At 40.4% G+C, this 24,835-nt stretch overlaps 1 protein-coding gene across 6 annotated transcripts in view; it reads left to right on the forward strand.

Moving 5' to 3' along the window:
• Nucleotides 1-24,835, forward strand: part of LOC122557082 (sodium- and chloride-dependent neutral and basic amino acid transporter B(0+)-like) — a 61,818-nt gene that overhangs the window by 29,815 nt on the left and 7,168 nt on the right. For 4 of the 6 annotated variants that reach the window (XR_006313740.1, XM_043704374.1, XM_043704372.1 and 1 more), the window contains 9 exons: nt 1,737-1,868; nt 6,432-6,599; nt 7,775-7,913; nt 13,472-13,604; nt 14,296-14,436; nt 15,701-15,929; nt 17,095-17,220; nt 21,504-21,622; nt 22,821-22,920. Coding sequence is in view for 5 of the 6 variants with exons in the window: in XM_043704374.1 (XP_043560309.1) it covers nt 1,737-1,868; nt 6,432-6,599; nt 7,775-7,913; nt 13,472-13,604; nt 14,296-14,436; nt 15,701-15,929; nt 17,095-17,220; nt 21,504-21,622; nt 22,821-22,920 (1,287 nt within the window). In the remaining variant the exon portion in view is untranslated. Of the gene's footprint in view, nt 1-202; nt 273-1,736; nt 1,869-6,431; nt 6,600-7,774; nt 7,914-13,471; nt 13,605-14,295; nt 14,437-15,700; nt 15,930-17,094; nt 17,221-21,503; nt 21,623-22,820; nt 22,921-24,835 lie in introns of those variants that run through there. The other 2 variants (XM_043704377.1, XM_043704376.1) reach the window with 2 other exon arrangements.

Consider the following 24,835-nt stretch of genomic DNA (forward strand, 5'->3'; position numbering starts at 1 on the left):
CTTTTATCTTAGCCTGCTTGGCACACCCTCCTCATTCCTGAAGAAGGGCTCATGCCCGAAACGTCGATTCTCCTTCTCCTTGGATGCTGCCTGACCTGCTGAGCTTTTCCAGCAACATATTTTTAAGCTCTGATCTCCAGCATCTGCAGTCCTCACTTTCTCCTAACTTATCCTTCAGGTTGAAACTGAGTTGGTAATTAAGTAGAACAGGAATGTGGGATCTGAGTGAACAAGGGAAGGAATGGGGTATCTCCTTCTCCATCAAAGTGAAGGTTAGTGAAATAAACTGGGTAACATAGAAAGGGAATATTCATGTAAATAGGTGGAATCAAAACCAAAACAGGTACAGAAGAAATCAAGACATAAAAAGGATTGGATTAAGAAAGAGCAAAAGAAAAGACACAACAGAAAAGAATAATCATTATGATGGTTATAAGATGGTTCACATCAGAGCTGTGTCTTGAATTTCAGATGAATGAAGATCAAGTAGTGGGCGGCACGGTGGCCCAGTGGTTAGCACTGCTGCCTCACAGCGCCAGAGACCCGGGTTCAATTCCCGCCTCAGGCGACTGACTGTGTGGAGTTTGCACGTTCTCCCCGTGTCTGCGTGGGTTTCCTCCGGGTGCTCCGGTTTCCTCCCACAGTCCAAAGATGTGCAGGTCAGGTGAATTGGCCATGCTAAATTGCCCGTAGTGTTAGGTAAGGGGTAAATGTAGGGGTATGGGTGGGTTTCGCTTCGGCGGGGCAGTGTGGACTTGTTGGGCCGAAGGGCCTTTTTCCACACTGTAAACAATCTAATCTAATCTAAAAAAGTGACCTGTTACAATCTTGCCCTGATTGGTTGGGATTTGGTTGAAGATTTGATTGGAATGCCATGCTTTTAGGAATTCTTGTGCGTGTCTCTGCGACAAGCCAAACAGAGACATGCATGAGAATTCCTAGAAGCATGGCATACCAACCAGAACTCTATCAACAAACACATTGACTTGGATCCCATTTACCACCCCCTGAGAAAAAGAACATAAAATGACGTCCCCACAGGAAATGACATCCCTACAGGAAATGACTACACCAACCCAAGGAAACCCAAACATATAAATAGAAAGCGGGCTACACCACCAGAGCTTCATCTGAAGGCTCCCTCGTGTGGTGACAAAACGTCTGAAAACAAACCTTCCAGCCCAGCGGACAAGCCTACATCCAGAACCTTAACCTAGCTACAAATCTTCTCAAAACTCACCAACACCATTTAGTTGTTGTGTCAGTATGAATTAGTTAAATTCTTCAAACAAGATGCAGGGCAAAAAGTTGTTGCTGTAGCCATATTTCTTACATTGTTTGGGTGTTAAATAAAGCACTTAAGTGATGACATTTAAATTTATTTCAGTGCATTTAATATATGAATGGTGTAATCGTTCATAATTTTAATATAATTTTATTTTAACATTATCTTAATTTAAATACACATTCACCATTTCCCATTACCTGCTGAAATTGTTTGTCAATTTTTCTTACACATGATTGTTACCTGTTTTTTGTTAACTCAACTGCTTCATCTAGTTATGAGTTTTTTGATGCTAGTCACACTGCAATCCAATTTTCAGACTGAATGTGTATCTTGAATAAAATAGGATTATTTCAATTATTGTAACAAGCAATCAAAAGACTGTATATATAAACCTGATCATTCCAACACTTGTACAATTGAATATCATTTTCTTTCCCATATTTTCCAGGTGCATTTTTGATTCCCTACGTTCTCATGCTGACACTCGCTGGGATACCAATGTTTTTCTTGGAAACTTCCTTTGGGCAGTTTGCCAGCCTCGGACCCACTGCAGTGTGGAAAGCTGTGCCAATATTACAAGGTGACTATCTGTTGAACAAATGTTATTTATGATAATAAATGGTATGCAATAGCTAATAATTAAAGTTACATGCAATCTGATTGATAGTAGACCTTACAAAGTCTAATGATGAGATAGAAGCAACGAGTGAATTGTTTTTTTTTATAGTTTTGGCCAGATGTCAGGAGAATGCTCAGTATTCCATTTTATTGTGAGCATGGTTTTATAATTTTTCCAAAGGAGTTGCTAATTAAGAGACTTGTTTTTGTTTTACTCATTTGATTTTGATGCAACTGGTGACTCATCAACCATTGAATGGAATTGCTGGAGGTGGATAAATACTTTCCATTGATTTTAACAAATTTCTCTTGGTTGACTATGAATACATGGAACATAGAACAGTACAGCACAGTAGAGCAAGTGCAGTCCTTTCAGCCCTTGATGTTGTGCCGACCTTTCATCTGACTCTTAGGATCAAACTAACTTGCATCCCCTTCAATTTACTATCATCCATGTGCCTATCCAAAATATTTCTAATGTATCTGACTCGACGACCACCACTGACAGTGCATTTCATGCACTCACCGCTCTGTGTAAAGAACCAACCTCTGACATCTCCCCTGAACCTTCCTCCAAACACCTTAAAGTTATGCCCCTTTGTGATAGCCATTTCTGCCTTTGGAAAAGCTCTCTGACTAGAACAGTACAGGCTCTTCGAATCTTGCTGGCAAAGCAAATATTTATTGACCATCTCTCATTGGCAATTCCTGTTGCGTTAAGTTGGGAAGTATATTCAATATCAAGCTAGTGAGTACAAATCATTTGAGCTAAGCTAAATGGCACAGAGTTAATAGTCATTGGACTAGTTAGGTGTCTCAATCTTTGAGGGAGGGGAATACAAAACCCACCAATGCAAGGCCCTTTAGAGGCCAAGAACATTACATAAAGACCAATGCATTGTACATGGTTACCTAAATCGTGGTCATCGTAATGTATTGGCTCCCTATGTGCTGTACAACTCCTTGTTTTCAACAATATTGATCACTTCATGCAACACCCAACACTTTTGTACACAGACATCAGTAAAAGAATAGGGATGTTGATCAAGAGGGGAATTGCTGTCACTGGATCCCATTGCTGTATGTACATCTTGTTCATTTCACTTCCATATGATGCATGAGACTCTCAACATAAACACTGATCCACAGGACATCCGGTATGGATATGAACTTAAGCCTTACAGAGGCACAGTCACATATGGGGCTAGGCAGAGAGACTCAAACAAACTGATATATTACAAATCCATTGGTGTTTATGTGAATGTAAGAATTTAAATACGGTGCAATGTTACCCATGACTCTAAAGTGCCCTTGCAAGGTTTCTTTTCCATTTCCCTCCCTCTATATCATCAGTGTTGTCCCAGGTTCTGCCGCTGGGTGGAGGGGCTCTGCTCCAAAATGTGCTAATGACTGCACTCACAGATGGACTCATAGTCATAGGGATCTGCAGCACAGGAAAAAAGCCCTTTGGCTCATTGTGTCTGCATTGGTCAAAAGCAGCTATAATCCTTGTTAATGCTAATTCTAGTGGTTAGCACTGCTGCCTCACAGCGCCAGGGAATCCAGTTTGATTTTACCATCGGGCGACTGTGTGGAGTTCTCACCATGTCTGCGTGGGTATCCTCCGGGTGCTCTGGTGTCCTCCCACAGTCCAAAGATATGCCAGTTAAATGGATTGGCAATGCTAAATTGCCCTGACGAGTTCAGGGATGTACTGGCAAGGTGGGTTAGCCATGGGGAATGCAGAATTACAGGATTAGGGTAGGGGAGTGGGTCTGGGAATGCTCTTTGGAGAGTTAGTGTCGACTTGATGGGCTGAATGACCTGTTTCCACATTGTAAGAATTCTAATCCCACTTTCTACGCTATGACTCTATGACTTAGTCCATAGCCTTGTATCTTTTGGCATCACAAGTGCATATCTAAAAATTTCTTAAATATTATGAAGCATTCTCCCTACAGGCAGTGAGTTCCAGAAACCTACCACTCTGAGTGAAATAGGTTTTTTCTCACATCTCCTCTATACTTTATCTCTCTTCTCTTAAATCTATGCCCCTGGTCAATGATCCCTCCATCAAAGGGAAAAGTTTCTTCCTATCTATGCCTTCATAATTTTATACATCTCAATCCTATTGCTTCTCAATTTCCTCTGTTCTAAGGAAAACAACCCTAGTTTGTCCAATCACTCTTCATAACTGAAACTCTCCAACTGAGGCAACATCTTGGTAAATCTCCTCTGTGCCCTCTCACGTGCTATCACATCCCTCCAACAATGTGGATTCCAGAACTGCACACAATACTATAACTGTGCCTATAACTGTTTTGTACAGTTCCAGCGTAACCTCCCTGGTCTTATACTCTATGCCTCAACTAATCAAGGCGAGAATGCCATATGCCAGCATTACCAGTTTATCCACCTGTCCTGATGTCTTAAGGCTTTAGTGAACATGTACAATAAAATCCCTCTGATCCTCGGTACTTGCCAAGGTCCTACCATTCATCTTGTATTCCCTGTCTTGCTTGGCCTAACAATTAATTCAAGACAATCAGTTGTTCTTGTGACATGGCTAACTTTCACTTGTTAAAAGAGGCATATATTTACATAGGACTCGTTCGCTGCAGACAGAGGGAATATGTTCAAGTTTTTTTGCATTACCCGGGAACTCAGAGAGCTCCTTATTTCTCCTTGTTGCTTTCTCCATGGTAGCACCTTGGTCAAGCAGAGATGAGTTGGCAACCAAGCAGCACTGTTTTCTTTCTGTGCTCTAAATTGTTGTGATTGTTTGAAATTTGACATTCTTGTATTTGATCTGATAAGTAAAATATAGCAATGATTGTCAACTTGTTCCTGTTTGCATCAAATGGTAAATAATGTTGACTGTTCAGGTTATTGAATGACGAATGTTCATGTGGACAGCTGACTTGGAGTTGAGAAACCCCTTTGAAAGCAACCTTGGAATGAGTTAAACCTTCAGTTAATGAGAAATGGAGATATCCAAACTCAATTTTAGAAATCGTATTCAAGATTTTAAAAACACGACATTCACATTTTAAATGATATCCAAAACAAGGTTTAAGATTTGAAGTGTTTATACTTATACTAGGTCTCACATGGCAATGCCCACACTATCAGCCGTTATAGAAGGTCAGGAATATTGCAGGTATAATTTGTCTTTGAGCAACGGTGCCTGGTTAGATGATGATTAGGTTAATGTTGGGAGAAAGGAGACGGTAGAAAGTGTTGTGTGAAATCAAAAGGCTGCGATAATACAAAGCAATTGGAGAAATGTGTGTTTTTAAGCATGACAGGAGGGCTAAAAAGTCTTACGGCATTGAGACCATATTTGGAATAGGAGACACCTGTACAAAAGGAAAGTGGTTCATCTGTGGAGGATTAGGAACAGTATCCTCAAGAGGAGACTTGTTAGTGTGCTTTTGGAATGTTGGAACTGCATTGGGAGAGAGACCAGAACATTGAAGTAGAGAAGGCACATAAGGTTTCCAAAGTTGAGTATGAGGAGAGACAAAAGGAGTACCATGTTAGTTGGGAGCTGTCCCTAACAACACCATGTCTCGACATTGCAGTAGTTTAAGAAGACAGCTCACCACACTTTCTCCAGGCTATTTAGGAATGCACAATGAATGCTGGCTTGGCCAGGGAAGCCAAATCCCATGAATGATGAATAAAAATGCTGTATTATGGTTTGAGTCCATTGGAGTTAATAATGAGTCAGCTGCTGCAGTGAAGGAAGGGAAATAAATCTGTAGTGCAGATCCCGCTATCTTGTAGGATCTCCTATCCCAAGTGTCCAAAGTTCTGTCAGTTAAAAATTGTTATGTTCATTCATATGAAGATCTGTGGGCTGAAGCACATTACTCTAAGTCAGCGTCATCCTTGAATTGAAGGACAGGCAAAAAGTGATGGTAGGGAGTGCATCTTAGCTTTAATCACAAAACCAAATTTACCAAAAATTTGAGTTCAGGTTTAGAGATTCACCTGAGGTGGAAACAGTGGTGAGGGAATGGAGTTTGTGTTGGGGATCAAAAAAATGTAGATTTGGGGAGAGACATTTTATCACAATTTTGGTGAAACTGAATATAATTTTTGACTTTGAAAAATGGCCCTTCAGTAGTGCTAGGGACAGAAGTCTGATTCTTGCAATTTTAACTTGGAATCATAAGAAAGGTGGAGGTTGATTCTATGGATTTTCTCCAGCCTCTCCATGACTGGATCTGTAAACTGCGATGAACTGGGCCAAATGTTTTCTGGTACTTTTAAAAATCTCTTATATCTGGAACATTGTGGCATCTTATTTTTAATTAGCTGGCTTAAAAAGTGTGGTTTGGGCCTAGATTGCATAATGAATATCGGAAAATATCAAAAAGGAATTGCATTGCAGAAATTCGTGTTTTATTGATTTCGAACAAAGACGTTTGCTTAGTGAACCAGCTGAGTCTGCCTGAAGTGAATTATTTAACATCAATACATACTTTATTTAACTTGTCTCCCTTCACTCTATTTTAAGGTGTAGGGATTACAATGGTGCTATCATCGACATTTGCCACCATTTCTTACTCCTGCATCACCGCCTACAGTCTGTACTACCTGTTTGCATCCTTCCAATCACCCCTGCCATGGGCAGACTGCTTCAATTGGTGGGGAGCAGATAAAACATGCAGCAGAACTCCCAAAGGTATAATGTTCACATCTATTGGGGGAGCGTGTAGACCCTGACTGTTAATTGTTCATTCTGTTTAAAAGTTTAAGAAAGAAAATATTGTCACTACTTTCATTGGCTGTCTCCATTTTGATATTACAGCAGAAAAGTTTGGATAATGATGTTTTACGTGTGTGAGTGTTTGAGCTTTCAGGATTGTGGATAGTCTAAATCTTTATTGAAAGTAAATTAGCTTGAGTGCCAATCTGTCGCATACTGATAACATTTTACTTTAAAATAGCATGTCTTATTTTATATACCTGTCTGCTTGTTGTTTTACTTTATTTTTTATGCTTTCGACTCTTTGTTTCATCTTTCGTCTGTCTCCTACTTTCGACACTGTGTTTATTGTGTGTTTCACACTGTTATCACTTGGTTCTGTGTTTTTTCCCAGCCAGAATCTCATCCTTTTCCTGTTTGTATAAGATTCTACCTTTCTGTTTTCCATCTCCTCATGATTTTGTCACTCATTCTTTCAGCGTCTTGCAAAAATTGTCTCTATTTCTGACACTTTGCATTAAAATAAAGGATCAGTTTAGTCTTCAAAACCTCTTAGAAATGAAGAAACCATCTTATTTGTCTCTCGGAGAGGGTCCTTGGATGTGTGCATTTATAATAAAAGGTTAAGTGTTTATGCCTGAATTTGATTTAAAAACAACTCCAATACATAAATACTCAGAACATTTGCTGGGCTCAAGTTCCAGAGTAAATATTGGGTTGTAATGACGTGCAAACTGTCCCATATAATGTTAATAATCTGCTCACTTTGCTCACATGGGCAGGTGCATGTATTGCTAGGCAAGTAACTCAGCCAAATCAATAAAGAGTCCCAATTGTTACATCTCTTGGGCCTTGCTAGAACCACATCCCAGAAAGAATATTAATGATATATGCATGATTTACAGAAAATTATAAAACAAAACAATCAAAATATCTTACTTCCTTGCAGTAATAATGAGATTAGAGTTGGTATAATCTGACTACCTGAACTGTAGACAAAATCTTGGACACATTATAATACAGTATACAGTATAATAAAAGGGATTAGGCTGATTCAGTCAGGGTGGAGCTCCAGTCCTAATTATCTGATTAGAAATGACTGCTTTGTTCTTAATGAAGAGTAATTCTAAACCACATTTTATGCAATCTAGACCCACTCTGCAATCTCACTCTGAATGATGGATATTTTGAAATCGTTAATACAACATGGTTGCAGACAAACAATGAAACTTGTCCGAATGGATCTGAAATCTCCATTCCTCACCAGGGTCCGAGTGAGCACTACTGGGAGTAAGTACATTGCTGCAGAGAGCTGCACCTATAGCCTGCATAGCTGGGCCAGTAACTCGTCTTGGGAAGGTTATTTGGTAAATGCCCTTGTTTAATGAACGTAAAGTTATTTGATATTGCTAGAGGTACAATTTATATTGTACACCTCTTACAAAATGATATAACCACGGAGGCCCATTCCTTAGCTTATACACTCCTGGATGCTTATATTATATGATGAGTTGTCAGTTATGCAGCAAAACCTATATTCATCCCACTTATCCATTTATATCCATTAATTAAAGTGATTCTTCTTGAAATCAAATGATTCCAGTTATCCCTTTAAGCAGCTGACCTGGGAATTGAATTGAGAGGGTTCCATTGTTAGTAAAATGCTCATGAAGGTCCACATTCAAATGTCCTACCCTAGAATATGGCACTCAGCATTTTTCAAACTGGGATTTGAGCCAAGGGTGATTAATGGGGACTCATTCCAATTTTTATTGGCATGGTTCATTGGTGAAGGTGCAACTGTCTCAGGCCTGATATGATTTTCACTCATGGACTGGCCTACACACAACTTATACACTTCAGTCCAGTTGAGGGAATTTTTGAGTATCCTTGGAAAGGTGAATTAGCCTTTTCAGTAAACTCCCTAGCCACCCTTGGGGAGACTAGGTGTACTTTTGGAGAAGCAACTGCCCTCTGGGATTATTAAAATTAGACTTGAATGGGTGAGAGAAATGCAGAAACAATCTCAAAAGGATATGTCAACTCTATTGTCAAGAAAATCTGTCAACCTTTCAAGGCATTGAAAACATATGCCCTCGAAATAGTTGAAACAAAACTGTCTACAGTGCTTAACAAAAAAGTACTTGCTCTTGACATAGGTTTGAGTGTTATCATAACAGAATTAGCGCTAATTTCACAACCATTTTTTATTACAATGTGGTGCCAGTTTACAGTTTGTTTGACAGAACGAGGTGGTCATGAATTCCAGTATTTGTTTATAGAAGGAATGAAACGGAGTAAGATGTATTCTCAATGAAGGTATTTCTTTTGAAATAGTAATTAAATTAATGGACAATGGAAACTTTCTTTAATCTTAGCAAGTGTCCTGAGTTCTGCCCACAGTGAATATTGGACAAGTTGGTAGGTTTTGGATGTAGGTTTGCTTGCTGAGTTGCAAGGTTCATTTCCAGATGTTTCATTACCCTACTAGGTAACATCTTCAGTGGGCCTCATGCGAAGCAATGCTGAAAATTCCTGCTTTCTATTTATATGTTTGGGTTTTTTTGGGTCGGTGATGTCATTTCCTGTGGTGATGTTATTTCCTGTGGTAAATTCACTTCCTGTTCCTTTCCTCAGGGGGTGGTAGATAGGGTCTAACTCAATGTGTTTGTTGACAACACAGAAGCATGGATAAAAAACTTATCTGACCGACCCTTAACAGACACTGAAAAAGCTGTCTTAGTAAGAGGATTAACTTACAACTGCCAGGATGCGGACAAGAAAGATTTCTTAGCAGCATTAGAAACAACACTAAAAGACAACCAACTCACAGAAGAAACCCAACAAACCATCAGACAGGTAGTCGCACCAACATTAAGCAGAAAAAAACGAAGGATACACATTCAATACCCAAGAAAGGAAGGCACTGGAAAGACTAAAAAAAGATAAAAACATTGTTATCCTATATGCAGACAAAGGATGCTTGACAGTCATTCTAAATCGAAGAGACTACATTGAAAAAGCAAACACACTACTTACGGATACCAACATTTACCAACAAGTGACGATAGACCCAACCCCACAAGTGGAGAACCGAATCACAGCCCTACTCAAAAAACTTCAGAAATCTGGACAAATAAATAAGACCGACTTCCAAAAAAATGAAACCAGACAGATCCAACACACCACGCTTCTACGGATTACCCAAAATTCACAAACCAGGAGCCCCCCTCAGACCCATAGTCTTGCTACCTGGAACACCCACTTACAGATTGGCCAAGGAGCTATATCAAAGACTAAAACACTTAGTAGAATGCTCATGCCACTCCATCCACTCCACCCAAGAATTTCTGAAGACCATCAAAGACAGGAAGATAGAAGAGGATGAAATAATGGTCTCCATTGATGTAACAGCCCTGTTTACTTCAATCAACATTAACCTGGCTAAGGAAATGCTGACTACATTATTAGAAGACCCAAAGACACATACACCAAATTTGTCAACAAGGAGAATATCATCAAGCTAGTGGACCTATGCCTTACCACCCACTTCACCTTCAACAACAAAACCTACAGACAAACCAATGGAACACCCATGGGATCTCCGATATCAGGGTTCTTAGCAGAGGCAGTAATGCAGAGACTTGAGAAAATAACTCTGCCAACCATCCAACCCAAACTCTGGGTCTGCTACGTGGATGACACCTTTGTCATCACTAAATGAAACAAGTTGGAGGACGGTGGTACAGTTGGACGGCACAGTGGTTAGCACTGCTGCCTCACAGCACCAGAGACCCTGGTTCAATTCCCGCCTCAGGCAACTGTCTGTGTCGAGTATGCACTTTCTCCCATGTCTGCGTGGATTTCCTCCAGGTGCTACGGTTTCCTCCCAAAGTCCAAAAATGTACAGGTTAGGTGAATTGGCCTTGCTAAATTGCCCATAGTTTTAGGTGTAGGGGAATGTGTCTGTGTGGGTTGCTCTTCGGAGGGTCGGTGTGGACTTGTTGGGCTGAAGGGCTTGTTTCCACACTGTACGTAATCTAATCTAAACCTTCACGCCCATCAATAATACCCTTGATGGCATAAAGTTCACTAAAGAGGAGGAAAACAACAAAAACTGCCATTCCTCGATGTCACAGAAGAGCAAACAGCCAATGGGGAAATTCAAACCAGCGTCTATGGGAAAACAACACATACTGCCAGAATACTGAACTACAGAAGCAATCATCCCAACATCCACAAACGAAGCTGTATCAGAACATTATTTCAATGAGCCAACACCCACAGTAGCACAGAGGATCTACGCAAAAAAGAATGGGTACCCAATGAACATAGTCTGCCGATTTCCCAGCAACAAACCCAAACAAGCAGACAAAACACATCCAGAAACCCTAGCCACTCTCCCCCACATCAAAGAGATCTCGGAAATGACTGCCAGACTACTCTGACCCCTTGGCATCATGGTAGCCCATAAACCCACCAACACACTAAAACAGCAGCTAATGAACTTGAAAGTCCCTATACAGACAATGAGCAAAACTAATTTCATTTACAAAATGTCATGTAAGGACCGTAACAAACACTACATTGGACAAACAGGCAGAAAACTAGCCACCAGGATACATGAACACCAACTAGCCACAAAAAGACATGACCCTCTTTCACTAGTATCCTCACATATGGATGAGGAAGGACACCACTTTGACTGGGACAACACATCCATCCTAGGACAAGCCAAACAAAGACATGCACAAGAATTCCTAGAAGCATGGCATTCCAACCAGAACTCTATCAGCAAACACATTGAGTTAGACCCCATCTACCAGCCCCTGAGAAAAGGAACAGGAAGTGACTTCACCACAGGAAATGACATCACCAACCCAAAGAAATATAAATAGAAAGCAGGAATTTTCAGCATTGCTTCACCTGAGGCCCACTGAAGATGTTACCTAGTAGAGTAATGAAACGTCTGGAAATGAACCTTGCAGCTCAGTAAGCAAACCTACATCCAAAACCTCAACCTGAGGTACAAATCTTCTCAAAACTCGCTAAGTTGGTAGGTGTAAAGAGAAAACATGTGTTGGTGTCACAGGGGCTATAAATGATCATGGGGATAGCAAAGGGATATAGATTGGCGTGGAGGATATGAGGAGACAATGGGGACTGCAGATGCTGGAGAACTCACAGTTGATAAAGCGTGGTACTGAAAAAGGCACAGCAGGTCAGCCAGCACCTGAGGAGCAAGAGAATCAACATTTTGGGCAGCACCCTTCTTCAGGGCTGAGGAGGGGGAAGGGGGTTGAAAGATAAATGGGGGAATGGGGGTAGGACAAGGAGAAAGTTAGGCGATGTGGGTGAAGGAAGGAGGTGATGGTGATAGGTTGGTGGAAAGGGTGGAGCGGATAGGTGAGAAGGAACGTGGACAGGTGGGTCAGGTCAAGAGGGCAGATATGAGTATGAAGGTTGAATCTGGGATGGGATGGAGGGAGGGGAGATTTGGAAACTGGTGAGTTTAATGTCTACACCGTCTGGATGTAGACTCACGAGATGGAAGATGAGATATTCTTCTTCGAGTTTGCGGATGTCCTTGTGTGGCCCCTTCCTCCTTCCCAGTCCTGAAGAAGGGACCTGCCCAAAACATCGACTCTCTTGCTTCTTGGATGCTGCCTGACCTACTGTGCCTTTTCCAGCACCACACTTTATCAACTATGAGGATATGAGGGCGATTGTTCGTATATTAAGAGGAATAGTTTGGCTGGGGGAGAATGAGGAGCAATTACATTGGTAATGGCATGAGATAACATGTTGGCATGAATAGGGCATGGGGAGTAAACTGGGGTGGAGGGGTATAAGACAAGATGGCTGAGGTGCTTTTAGTTTTGATTTATAGTTAATTCAATGATTCAACAAAGTACCAGTGCACAAAGGTCAGATGTTTGTCCAATCTGCCCCTGTAGTAACAGCCTCTGTGTTGTCTCTCAGATCACCCATTTTCATCTGCTCCACTACACACCAACAGTTTCCATCCCCTAACACCTTCCCCTCCCCACAGAATGGGAATCTGACCTCCTAGAGTATTTACACATCCTGACCCTGTGGTCCATGCAACAATACTATGACTTTAAGAAGTTACCTTATCCTATTTATTAAAGTCACATGTGAAACAATCTGTTTTGTTGAATATGTCTTTTGCCAGGAGTATGTTTATGGAATGTTACTGTATTGGAATAGTTACTGTTTAGTTACTAACTAATCTTTTATTGTGTTATGTTTTCCAATAGAGTTACAACCAAGCCAATTCTTTTCTTTTTTCTTTTGTTGTATTTTAGCTATAGTGTAAGAATAAATTGTGTTTTACTTAACGTCAAGTAGTTTGACCAGTTGAATAGCATCAGGAACGTAAAACACCTTAGATTTACCTTTTTAAAATAAGAAAGATTTAGGGTCTAGGCTACCTTCTTAATCTATTCTGAGGGGTTTTGGTCTGGTCATAACATCCTGAACTGGGATCTAATATTCAATGCTACGGTGACTAAGTACACAGGTAGTTTCAATAGTGCAATGTACAGCAGTTAATGAAGCACTGTCAGAACTCCATCAAATCAATTATTTCTCTTGTGAATCACATTCAGCACTACTGTTTAAATAATATCACATCTTTAGAAAGTCAGGAGACACAGAGAAAATTTAAAAGTTTAATCACAACATATTAATTCATTTCTAAAATTTTAATTGGTTGTCTTTATGTTGGTTAACTTACAAAAATCTGTTTTTACTTGACTGTATATTTGTCATTGTGTGAATTAAATACTATCCTGACGCAATGTTTTTGTTGTCATTTTCTTTAGTAAAGCAGTTTTACGACGAACCAGCTCAATGGATGAGACTGGGGAAATAGTCTGGTATTTAGCTCTCTGTCTGCTTCTGGTCCGACTGATGGTGGGGGCAGCGTTATCGAAGGGAATTAAATCATCAGGAAAGGTAAATGATTGGTGATGAATAGAATTAAAACTGGTGACAAGGTACAGCTTTCTGTGACAATAAAACTAAAGTTTATAAATGATTTATGAAGTGGCTGGTTAATCTCCAATGTGATGTAAATAATGGCTGTTTAGGGAGTGGGAGATCCATAATTCATCAACACTTTAGGCCTCAGGGAGATCTGAAGATCTTTCTCCAGAGGGAAAGAACAGCAGCAATTCCCCCAAACCCCTGCAATGTTGCCCTCATTCTAAGGGTTTCACTCATTGATGCAGAGATTCTGGAGGAATTTTCAATTGCTGTGGAAAGCTGTGCAGGACTGGGGGAAGGATTTTATTTGAGTGAAATGAGACTTGTCGCAATAATGAGAATGGGAAAGAAACCCGAGCTGTACAGGTGAGGAATGAAATATCTTCAGCATAGTCTGTTCTATTTTTCTGTTAAATTTGATACTTTACTGAATATGCAAAATAAATGAAATATAATTATATTTTTTAAATTCTGTAACGATGGAGCATATCAATGTTAAATATTCCCTTTGTGCATTATTATTCCTTCAATAACATTTTGTTTCAATCTCTGCATTGATTACAATCCAATCCTATATAATTTCCATTGATTTGGATTCAATACTGTAAATGTTGTACCAGCCTATATAGGAAAATCTAAAAGAATTACTCTCCATGGTCAGGTGGTTTACTTAACTGCAACATTCCCATATGTGGCTTTGACTATACTCCTGATCCGAGGGCTGACACTGGAAGGAGCCTCTAAAGGAATTGAATTCTACATCGGAAGCCAGTCAGACTTCTCCAAATTGGCTGATGCTCAGGTAATTAGAACAAAGTCAGTGATTGAATTTCAAGAGTTTTTTTTTAATCATTGTGTTTGGTGTTTGTCTTATTTAATTTGCTGTTTTACATAGCCATTTTAAGAGTACAATGTTGCTTTTTTGGGCCATGTTTAAACATATAAAACATTATTTCAATTATTCTGATTACTCTGTGGATAGGCTTTTTTGAAATACTTCTGACAACTTGCTTTAACAAATGGGAAAAATAGAATTAGGTGGTAAGATAAAGTCACCATAGTCTTATCAGCCTCTGGGGCTGCTCCCTCGCTTGAGAGAGATGATTGGTGGTGGTTTAACCTGAGAGTCACCGTACCTCAGGTGAGGGGAGAGATTTTAAAGAGAGTCCTTCAAGGTAACTTCAGTCAGCGTGGGACTTGAACCCACACTGTTGGTATCACTCTGTATTATAAGCCAGCTAGCTAGCCTACTGAGCTAACCAAACACTAATTCAATGGCACGCTGTGATAGAATGGAATGGCACAGTATAGGCTTGTATCAGAAGGACAGGATGGAGTGGATATGATGGACTTGGACAAAGAAGGATGGGATGAGCTGGAATTGATTGAATTAAGTTGATGTAGTAAGGGTAGGGTGGAATGGGATGAGATGGAATGAATTGAGGCATAATGCAATGATGATGGGTCTAGATGGACGTGATATCATGAAGTAGTGAAAGAGGGAACAGGCAAAATTGGTTTGGATGAGATGAGAGTTCATAGAATGGAGTGAGACAGAGTTGGGCGAAAAGCAACCCTGACATTTTTTTTTGTTACACATTTTGTTTTAACACCTTGTAACAAATTCATTCATACAACTATTGCATTATTAGTTTAGCAATCTTTGTGTGGAAAATTAAAAGTGGCGTATGGTTATCAGTCACACAGTGACTTAGTAGCATGTCAATAAGCAACCACAATTATTAAAAAGCGTTGCTATGGAACAAAAAAGAAGAGTCCACTATACCACAGTAATGAAACTGGATCTTCACTTTTCACATGACAGGGAAAAGTAATAATGTTCCAAGCCAGAATTTATCATTAAATGTTAGGCCAGGAAACAAACTGATGGCTCTAATACTCAATGGAGATGATTTTTATTGATAAAAGAAGCTTCTTTCTCTCCCCTCATTGTGACCTGTGCTGCTAACAAAGTTCCTGTTTGTCAATGTAATTTTGCCTTCAATCGTTGAATGAGTTCAAGTAAAATCTCCAATTGCTCATTTATTCTACTTTGTATTTACTAGGTTTGGAAAGATGCTGCAACACAAATTTTTTTTTCTATCGCTGTATCAATGGGAGGCTTAACAGCACTTTCATCTTATAACAAATTCCACAACAACTGTTACGCAGATACCTTCATTGTCTGTGTTGCTAATTGTGCTACGAGTGTGTATGCTGGATTTGTCATTTTCTCTGTCCTTGGACACATGGCTCTTGTACAAGACAAGCCCGTTTCAGAAGTTGCACAGTCAGGTAAATGAAATCTATTTGTTAGATCTGAAATTATAATTCATCTAGGCTGCAGGTGCAATTTATCAATCATTGGGATCCAGAGCAGTAATCCTGGTGAAAAATGACTTCGCATTCTGAAATTCTACACAGTGAAGTAGTGGTTGTATTACGTCAGGTAGAGATTGATGGATTAATTGTAAACCGGAAGTTTTGAAGTGGTGACTAATAGATGAGTTGTTGAACTTTTTCCTTTAATCACAAGGACTTTGAATCATCACGATACAATATCACAATACAATTGATTCACATTATAAATACACAGTATAGTGTAGGACCTTGAATTTTCAGTGATGTTTCCAGTCTGCTACCACAACATTTGTGGGAGATACTTGTGTCACAGCAGAAAGAGCAAAAGACTCTGAAAGATTTTTTTGTCTTTCATAATCACTGAATATCTCAATGCACTTTACATCCAATGAATCACTTGAGGTTGCTTTTGTTATGTACAAAATGTGGTTGTCAATTTTCTCACAACAAGCTTCCACAAATGGCACAATGGTAATGGCCAGATTTTGTGATGTTGATTGAAGGATAAATACTTGCCAACATTGACTACATTGTAATCTGTGAGTTTAGGTTCTATACTGACTGGAATCAGGTAGATCTCATTGATGATAAGGTTCTTGATTGGGGTTGTTAATCTGGGCCAATCAGGAAAGGCTTGGCTGACCAATGTCAGCAGGAGATTAGAACCTCCTCGGTTGAGGACGGGCTCCGAGCTGGCCGGCCACAGCCAGTGTACTGTGCACAAGTAAGTAAAGGGTGACTTGGTGATGGGCACTGGCCTCTAAGAAGTTATTTCAGGTTCCATTCTTGCATGCCTGTTCTAGAGGCTTTAGTATAAAACCAAAACTTAGTGTAAATGGATCCCTGCCTAGTTTCCAGCCATTAGAAAAACAATCTGCTCCAAGAATCATACATGTTTGAATTCTAACTGTAGGAAATGGAAACAACTGAATTTTCTAGTGTGACGTTGCTCAGCTTAAAGAATTTTTAAAAATTCACAAGGCAGATACTGAGCAAAATAAGATTGATTTTGACAATTGGGATTGCAATTTAATTAAGCATATATAAGTTTACAATTAACACCATTCATTTTACTGTACTAATTGTACTTATTGCTTAGGTATTGGTTTGGCTTTTGTTGTCTACCCAGAGGCCCTTGCCCACTTACCATGGGCACCTTTATGGTCCATTTTGTTTTTCTTCATGCTGCTTACTCTGGGATTGGGCAGTGAGTTTGCAAACCTTGGTAAGTGTCTTTATAATCCACCTTGATCAAATTTAAAGGCATTTTTGTTCTAACTCTTTCATATAGTTGTTTCATGGGATTTTATTCTCTCGTCCCATAAAAGAGTTTTTAAAAATTAAAAGGCATTGTGAATAACTAATTTGTTAGTGTATAGATTTTAGAAATGTTGTAAGTTGTGTTAAGGAAAATGGATTTTTTAAATAAACATAGTTAACATTCTGATGGAGAAGCTGGTTAAAAACCAACAAGATGTTTGCAAATCAGTGAGTGGTTCAAGTGTTTACCGTACAAAGTCAATGTTATTTTGGGGAAAACTTGAAATCATAAATTCTTGGTCTATCCAAAACATCCACCGTTGTTTATTTTGTTCTCAGATCAAAGCAAGCCAAAAGCAACTTGTCAATAAAGGGGTTTATGGATGGACACTAATTCTGAAGAAGTACAATTTTATCCATTAGAGAGATAAATTATTTGTATAGGTCACAGGATAAGAGGGTTGCTTTCAAGGTTAAAAAGTATTCAGTTTATATTTCAGTTCGGATATCCTAAAGTATGTCACGTTGCCATGGAAATGGGCTCTGGGGTTAGGAAGGTGCATTTCTTTCAATTTATTGTGTGTTTGCGCTAGAAAACATCCACCAGCTTCTTTAGGCCTTTAAGAAAACAGAGAACGGTAGAGTCTTCCAGGAGCTGTAAAGCAGTTGTGGGACCAGAGCTGTACAAGAACTTTGGGAGCAGATTAGGAGAACACAGTGTGTGTCTGTCCATACTCAGCACATGGAGCATGGAGACTATTAGGAACCAGGCATGTTCCTGATTCACTAAGCAGCAGCGCAATGGAATCCCAAGTTGAGTTGAGAAATCTGCAGTCATGAGGTTTTAGGAAACAAGCTGAAATGTCACTTAGCCAAATGCTAACAGAAGGATCCTCATGATATCTCATAGTTCACAGAATACCTGGAATACTGAGAAATCAAAGTGAATTGCTAAAAATCATGACATGCCTTGGTTTAGTCCCAGAAAGCAATAAATCAACTTTTAAGATTCTGTTGCAATGTTTGAGGAAAGTCTTTGTTCTTGAACCTAAGGCTTTACAAAATTGTTAAGTTAGTAGTTTTTGCTTTGTTTATTCTGTTTCATTTTGTTCTTACATACAGCAAAGCTTTCTTGAATTCAAACTGGGTTCCCAGTGGCTTCTGCACCATTGAGGTGGTCCTAGCACTGACTCATGGCGGCTTCAGCAGAGGAGAGTTTGGTTTCCCAGTGGCATCTGTGACTAGCACAGATTCATGGCAGTGGCAGTGTGAGGGGAGTTCAGGCCCAATATGAGATCCAGCAGCATCAGCAGCAGCTACTCCAGTGTTGTGGGCCTGAAGGGGACTCATGGCAGTGATGGAGTCAAGTTTGGGCTAATGCGATACCAGGTTGTATCGATGACGCTTGTATTGGTGAGGTCCAGGGAAGATTCATAGTGGCGAGAGCATTGGTGGAGGTGAGATGGTACTGAAGAGTGACAACTTTCATTCTAGTGGTACTGGAGCAGAGAAGGCATCTCTTACCTGACCACCAGGCCCATGATGGAGCATTTAGCAAGAAGGTCTTTATCGTTAGGCACTTCCTCTATTTCTTCATTCTTCTGCCTTTATATTCTATATCTTGGTTCATTTTTCTGTATTTTAGATGGTGCCAGAGTGTGGCAACGCTATACAAAACCTTTCACTGTATTTTGTAACAAGATACATGTAACAATAAATAAATAAAATAGATGGAATCTTGAGGGATTGGTTTTTTTCACTTAACCACTTTGGGCTGTTCAAATTTCTCTCTAAATGTTCACAGTCACTATGGAGAGCGTAACAATGATGAGGAATCACATTTGATGATAGTTGCTTATCCACATCTTCAGATTCCCCTGTTCATCCCCCTCCCATGGTGCAAAAGCTGTAGCTACCCATGATAAGAGGCAGCCTCAGTCTTCCATTCACTCTGGGATTGCTGCTGGGAATATTGCCTCTCTCTCTGAAACATTTTTGCCGTGAGTGAATGCAACTTTCTTCCACCTATGTCTCTCCTAATCCTGTTTGATATGAAATCTAGAAAAGACCATCAGGTGAATAAAAAATATTTCAGCCTCTTTCCTTGATCTGAGTTGCTGGCTTCCATCATCTCTGAGGATGGGATGTTTGTGCAGCCACTTCCTCCAGCTAGTTGTTTACTTATTTACTGCATTCATGACTGAATGTGTTAGGACTGCAGAGCTTTGACTTGATCCCTTGGCTGTAGGATCACTTAACCCTGTCCGTGGAATGTTTCTTCTGCTCATTAACATGTACTTAATCATTTGCTGTAGCCTTACCAGGTTTGACACCTTTTTCAGGACTGGTGCTGCTCCTGGCATGCTTTCTTGAACTCCCTATTGTACTAGGATTGGTCCTCTGCCTTGGTAATGCTGGTAGAGTGAGTGAAACATTGAGTCATGAAATCATAGGGTAGCATGCTGGCAGAGTGGTTAGCACTGCTGCCTCACAGCGCCAGGGACTGGGTTTCAATTCCAGCCTCTGGCGACTGTCTGTGTGGAGTTTGCACATTCTCCCTGTGTCTGCGTGGATTTCCTCTGAGTGCTCCGGTTTCCTCCCACAGTGTTGTATAGCGTTGCCACAGGTGTGCAGGTTACGTGGACTGGCCATGCTAAATTGTCATGTAGTGTCCAGAATGTGCAGGCTAGGTGGGTTAGCCATGGGAAGTGCAGGAGTGACATTAATATGGTAGGGAGGTAGATCTGCATGGAATGCTCTTCGGAGAGTCAGTGTGGACTTGCTGGGCTGAATGACCTGATTCTACAGTATATGGATTCTATTCTTTAGCTACATATTGTAGTTGAATATACTTCCATCTACAAGTTTGCTGATGACAACACCACAGTTGGACAGATATCTAACAACAATGAGTCAAAATACAGAGGGGAGACGGAGGGCTTAGTGACGTGTTTAATTGAGAACAACCTCTCTCTCAATGTCAGTAAAGCTAAAAAGTTGATCACTGACTTCAGGAAGAAAGGAGGATAACACGCTCCCGTCTACATAAACGGAACTGAGGATGACAGGGTGGAGAGCCTCAAGTTCTTCAGAGTGCTGATTACCAAAAATTGTGTCCTAGGCTTCTCGTGTAGATGCAACGGTCAAGAAGGCATAACAACATCTCTTCTTCCTCAGGCAGCTCAGGAAATTTGGCATTTCCATAAGGATCCTCACCAACTTCTAAAGATGCACCATTGAAAGCACACTGTCCAGATGCATAATGGCCTGGTATGGCAACTGCTCTGCCCAGGACCATAAGAAACTACAGAAGATGGTGTGCACAGACCAGACCATCATGGAAGCCAACCTTCCATTCATGGACTCCATTTACATGGCTCACTGCTGCAGAAAGGCTGCCAACATCATCAAGGAAAACATCGATAATGATCTCCTACAACCTCTTCCATCAAGCAGAAGATACAGAAGCCTGAATACACGCACCAGCAGGTTCAAGAACAGCTTTTTTCAGGCCATTATTTGATTGATGAATGGACTCTCTAGCCTCAAATAACACTGACCTTACTAACATTGCTCTCGCCTAGTGCACGCCCTGTGCAATGTAACCTGTATGCTTCTGCCTTTGTCTTGTTGATCTGTACATCCTTGCTTACTATGATCTGCCTTTACTGCTCGTAAGCAAAGCTTTTCACTGTACTTCAGTACACATGACAATAAATACATCAAATTCTATTGGTGCTGAAGATTTACAAGGCCTACATTTTTTTTTAGTAATTTATCTAGTTTTTATTCACTAGGTCTGATCTCAGCCTGATACTATTTGATGAAGGTGTCTTTGTTGTGAAGAGTAGACTTTTGAGACAACAATGACTGTTGTTGTCACTTTTTCCAATGACTATCCGAGACAGATGCATCTGTGACAGGTTGATTGGCAAGGATAAGGTCTATGTTTTCCTCTTGTGGGTTTTCTCTCCATCTGCTGCAGGCCCAGTGTAACAGATACACCCTTCGAGATTTGCCCAGTTCAGTTAGTAATGGTGTTACTCTCACTGATGAACACTGAAGTCCTCCACCAGAATACATTCTAAACCCTTGCATCCTCAGTACTTCTAAGTAGCATTCAACATGAAGGGGTAGTAATTCATCAGCTGAGGGAGGATTCCTGATGATAATTAACAGCAAAGAGTGTGTTTCTGTGTAAACTATCACTAAAGTTCTGATTTCAATTCACTTTCTTCCTATCATCAGAAACAGTTATAACAGCCATCCAGGACCAGTTCCCTAAATTTCTACGATCAAGGCGCCTTTCTCTGACAACTGCTGTGTGTATGATATTTTATTTCCTCAGCCTTTTACTTGTAACGCAGGTATGCTGTCATTCAATAATTCGTGATATTTCTGCCTAATAGTTAGAAATCTGAGGTTAGAATTTCACTGCATTCAGTAATAAATAAAAACGTCTGTTTGTCATGTATTTTCCCTTGTTTATTTAATGTAATGCAGTGATAGTTTGGAAACGTCTCTATCTGTTGCTCAACATAGAGCCTGATTAGAGTATTGACTTAGCTTTGTTAACACCATGCAAATCAGACGTACATTATGTACATTTTTAAATCAAAAGGACATTGTCTAATAGTTCCCTTTATGTCATTTGGTAAATTTCCATCTCGCTTTCAGTTTGGTTCAGTTTGTAAAACTCTTGCCTTCAGGTCAGAAGATGTTTGTGAATCTCAGTCAACAATTTAAGCAAATAGATAGGCTGATGTGCCACAATAGTGACAAGAGGGAGTCTGGCATTGTCAGATATGCCCATTCTTTAAAGTAACCATTAAACTGAGGACCATAGCCAGGAAATCCAGAATCTTACTCTGCTTTAAATGCAGAGGGTTACTGAGACATACAGGTACATTTGATTTGATTTGATTTATTGTCATTTGTTTCAAAATACAGTGAAAAACATTATAAACATTGTATAGTGTTGCTACTCTCCATTTTAATGGTTCCACAGACATATAGCCACCTCAAAGTAAGAAAAATTCTCACATTTGCTTCTTAAAAGTGAGATCCCATATTCTTAAATTGTGTCTCCTCATCCTGTTTTATCTAAGAATGGGAAAGCAACCATCCCATCAAAACCCCTCAAAATCTCAATAAGATCAACTCCTAGTCTTCAAAACTCCAATGGATACAGGCCCATCCCGTACCACACCTATCTAAATGATAACCCCAATCCCCATGCATCACAGGATTTAGTCAAACAGGGAATCCTCTTTTAAATGCTGAGATCACTGACCTGCAGAGAAGGGCTATGTTGTTTACTGACCGGGAACATTGGGTGTTAAGGCTGGGAGCAAGATTATGTGAGGGACGGTTGCTGAGTATATAAATATAATTGTCAATGTGCATTTTTTTGGCCAGCTCACAGGTGGAACATACATGATAGCAATAGTACTGAATACTTCTGCTCAGGCTGATGTCTCTGGTTTTGGCAATTTACCATACAATCTAGAAAATTAGAATGTTTTCTTCATGCGGTACACTTTCTAATTGTTCGTTTCTTATTAGGCTGGGATTTACTGGATAAATTTAATTGATCATTACTGCATCGGATGGGTTCTCATTATATCAGCCCTACTGGAACAGATGGGTCTAAGCTGGATCTATGGTAAATGTATCAAGAAAAGTATTCAAATAAAATGAAGCAATTAAATTGAGCAGGTTTACACAAGGAAAGTTCTCAATTTCCTGTTCGACATAAAGTTTGAGAATACAAAAGTTCTCCTTCATTATCAAATCATCAAATATCTCTCCATTAAGTTCCAGAAGCCAACATGAGAGAGGCAGTGCCTCCAGCCATTGAAAAACTCTAAATTCTGGACATGTTCAGAAGGTCAGACAGCATCTGTATAGAGAAACAGAGTAATCATACTGCAGGACATGCTGATCCTTTATCAATGCCTTTTGCATCTTTCCCTCGTGGTATATTTGATCTTGCTGGATCATGCTTGGTTTTAATAGAGAAAATGGTCCGACTGGCATTTTCTTGTTAACTTCTGCTCGAAATGTTGTTCAAACACCTTCACCCCAGATTGTACAGCTATTTGCCAGTTGAGTTCCCCTTTCTACTGATTCTCAGGTCAGTTGGATCCTGACTACTTGTCACTCTGGAGTTAAGAGTAGCCTGGGATACTTCTGCATTCTAGGTATCACCCAACTTCATTTGTAACATCTTCCTTGGTATTAAAGTTGTGACTGACGCAATGTCTAGATGACCAAATGCTTCTCTTACTTTCAGTATCGGACTAAGGTTTATATCCGCTCATTTGGTTAGCTATGTTCTCATGATTCATTCCAGAGAGCGGAGGCCTTTGGAAGGAAATGATTTATTTGGCTGAGCCACATGTCTGGCAATGAATCTGTAGGTGAGAAAGGGACAATATTCCAGCTGCAGAAGGAAGTGTCCTACATTGGATGGCAGAGGAATATCCAGATATCTCTTAAAATTAGTTGGTTAGCATGGAATATGGAATTTATTATACAGTAGCATCTTTGCCACACTTCCCAAACATCCACACAGCTGTTGGTTAAATCAGTCCACACCAGGACAGCGCACAGAGCACAAGTGAAGCCAGAAAAGCAAATACTTGCAAAACTATCATTTAATCCGGACTCTAACCCACATTTCTACAAACTGAAGCAAACCATCTTTGGAACGTCTGTGTGATTAATGAGTTTTCTTGATTCTTCGTGATGGTGCCCCAGTTCATTACCAGCTGTGCTACATACAGGCTGCTCACCCTTATGTCGTTTGCCTGGAATGACTTTGGCAGGATTTTTCAGACTACCTAAAACTGTGAGGACCTCGGCATCACGGAGTTCTCCTGGACAGTAGCAGGAGTGCCATCTGTCACTGCAACACTGGCAGAGGAGCAGTGGGGTGGATGACCTCATTGAGTACCCTGAGACATACCTCATTAGCTGCTCATATCTGACCCCTCCTCCCCCCAAGCCTCCCACCCCTCACTCAGATTCTGGGCACTGCTGCTCGGGTACAAGGCAGGTCAGAATGCATGATGCATGTCCCATCAGTGAACTGCTGAGCTTGGCTGTCCTTGACAGTCTCTCAATGGAGGCAGCTATTCGTTCTGCAAGGGGAGCAATTGTAGGTCTCATAGCCTGCATGGACTCCTTCACTCTCTGCCACAGAGTTCAACACTCCGCCTTAGAATCCCTGCTACATTTCCACATGTCTGGTGCTGCACACGCTGAAGCTTCCAGTTGACATTTAACTTCAAAGGGTCTTTTTCAATCAGGCGCTCAGTACCTAGTTTGGTTCCAGCCCTTCCCAGAATGTCAGAGACCTGCATGATTTCAGTCTCCAACAATGGGGCTTGCAGCTATGATTTGCTTGCAGTGCTGACCTGTCTTTACCCACTGATCTGAGTCGATTTGACCTGGTGCTAGTGGCTGCATAAGAACAAGCACCCTCCTCCTCATCAGATGAGAAGTGTCGAGTGTCTGCAGCTGCTGAGGGAACAGCCAAAGATTTATGAATAAGTGATTTCTTTTTCAATGTAGCT

The sequence above is a fragment of the Chiloscyllium plagiosum genome, chromosome 15 (genome assembly GCF_004010195.1).
Source record: "Chiloscyllium plagiosum isolate BGI_BamShark_2017 chromosome 15, ASM401019v2, whole genome shotgun sequence".
NCBI lineage: Eukaryota > Metazoa > Chordata > Chondrichthyes > Orectolobiformes > Hemiscylliidae > Chiloscyllium > Chiloscyllium plagiosum.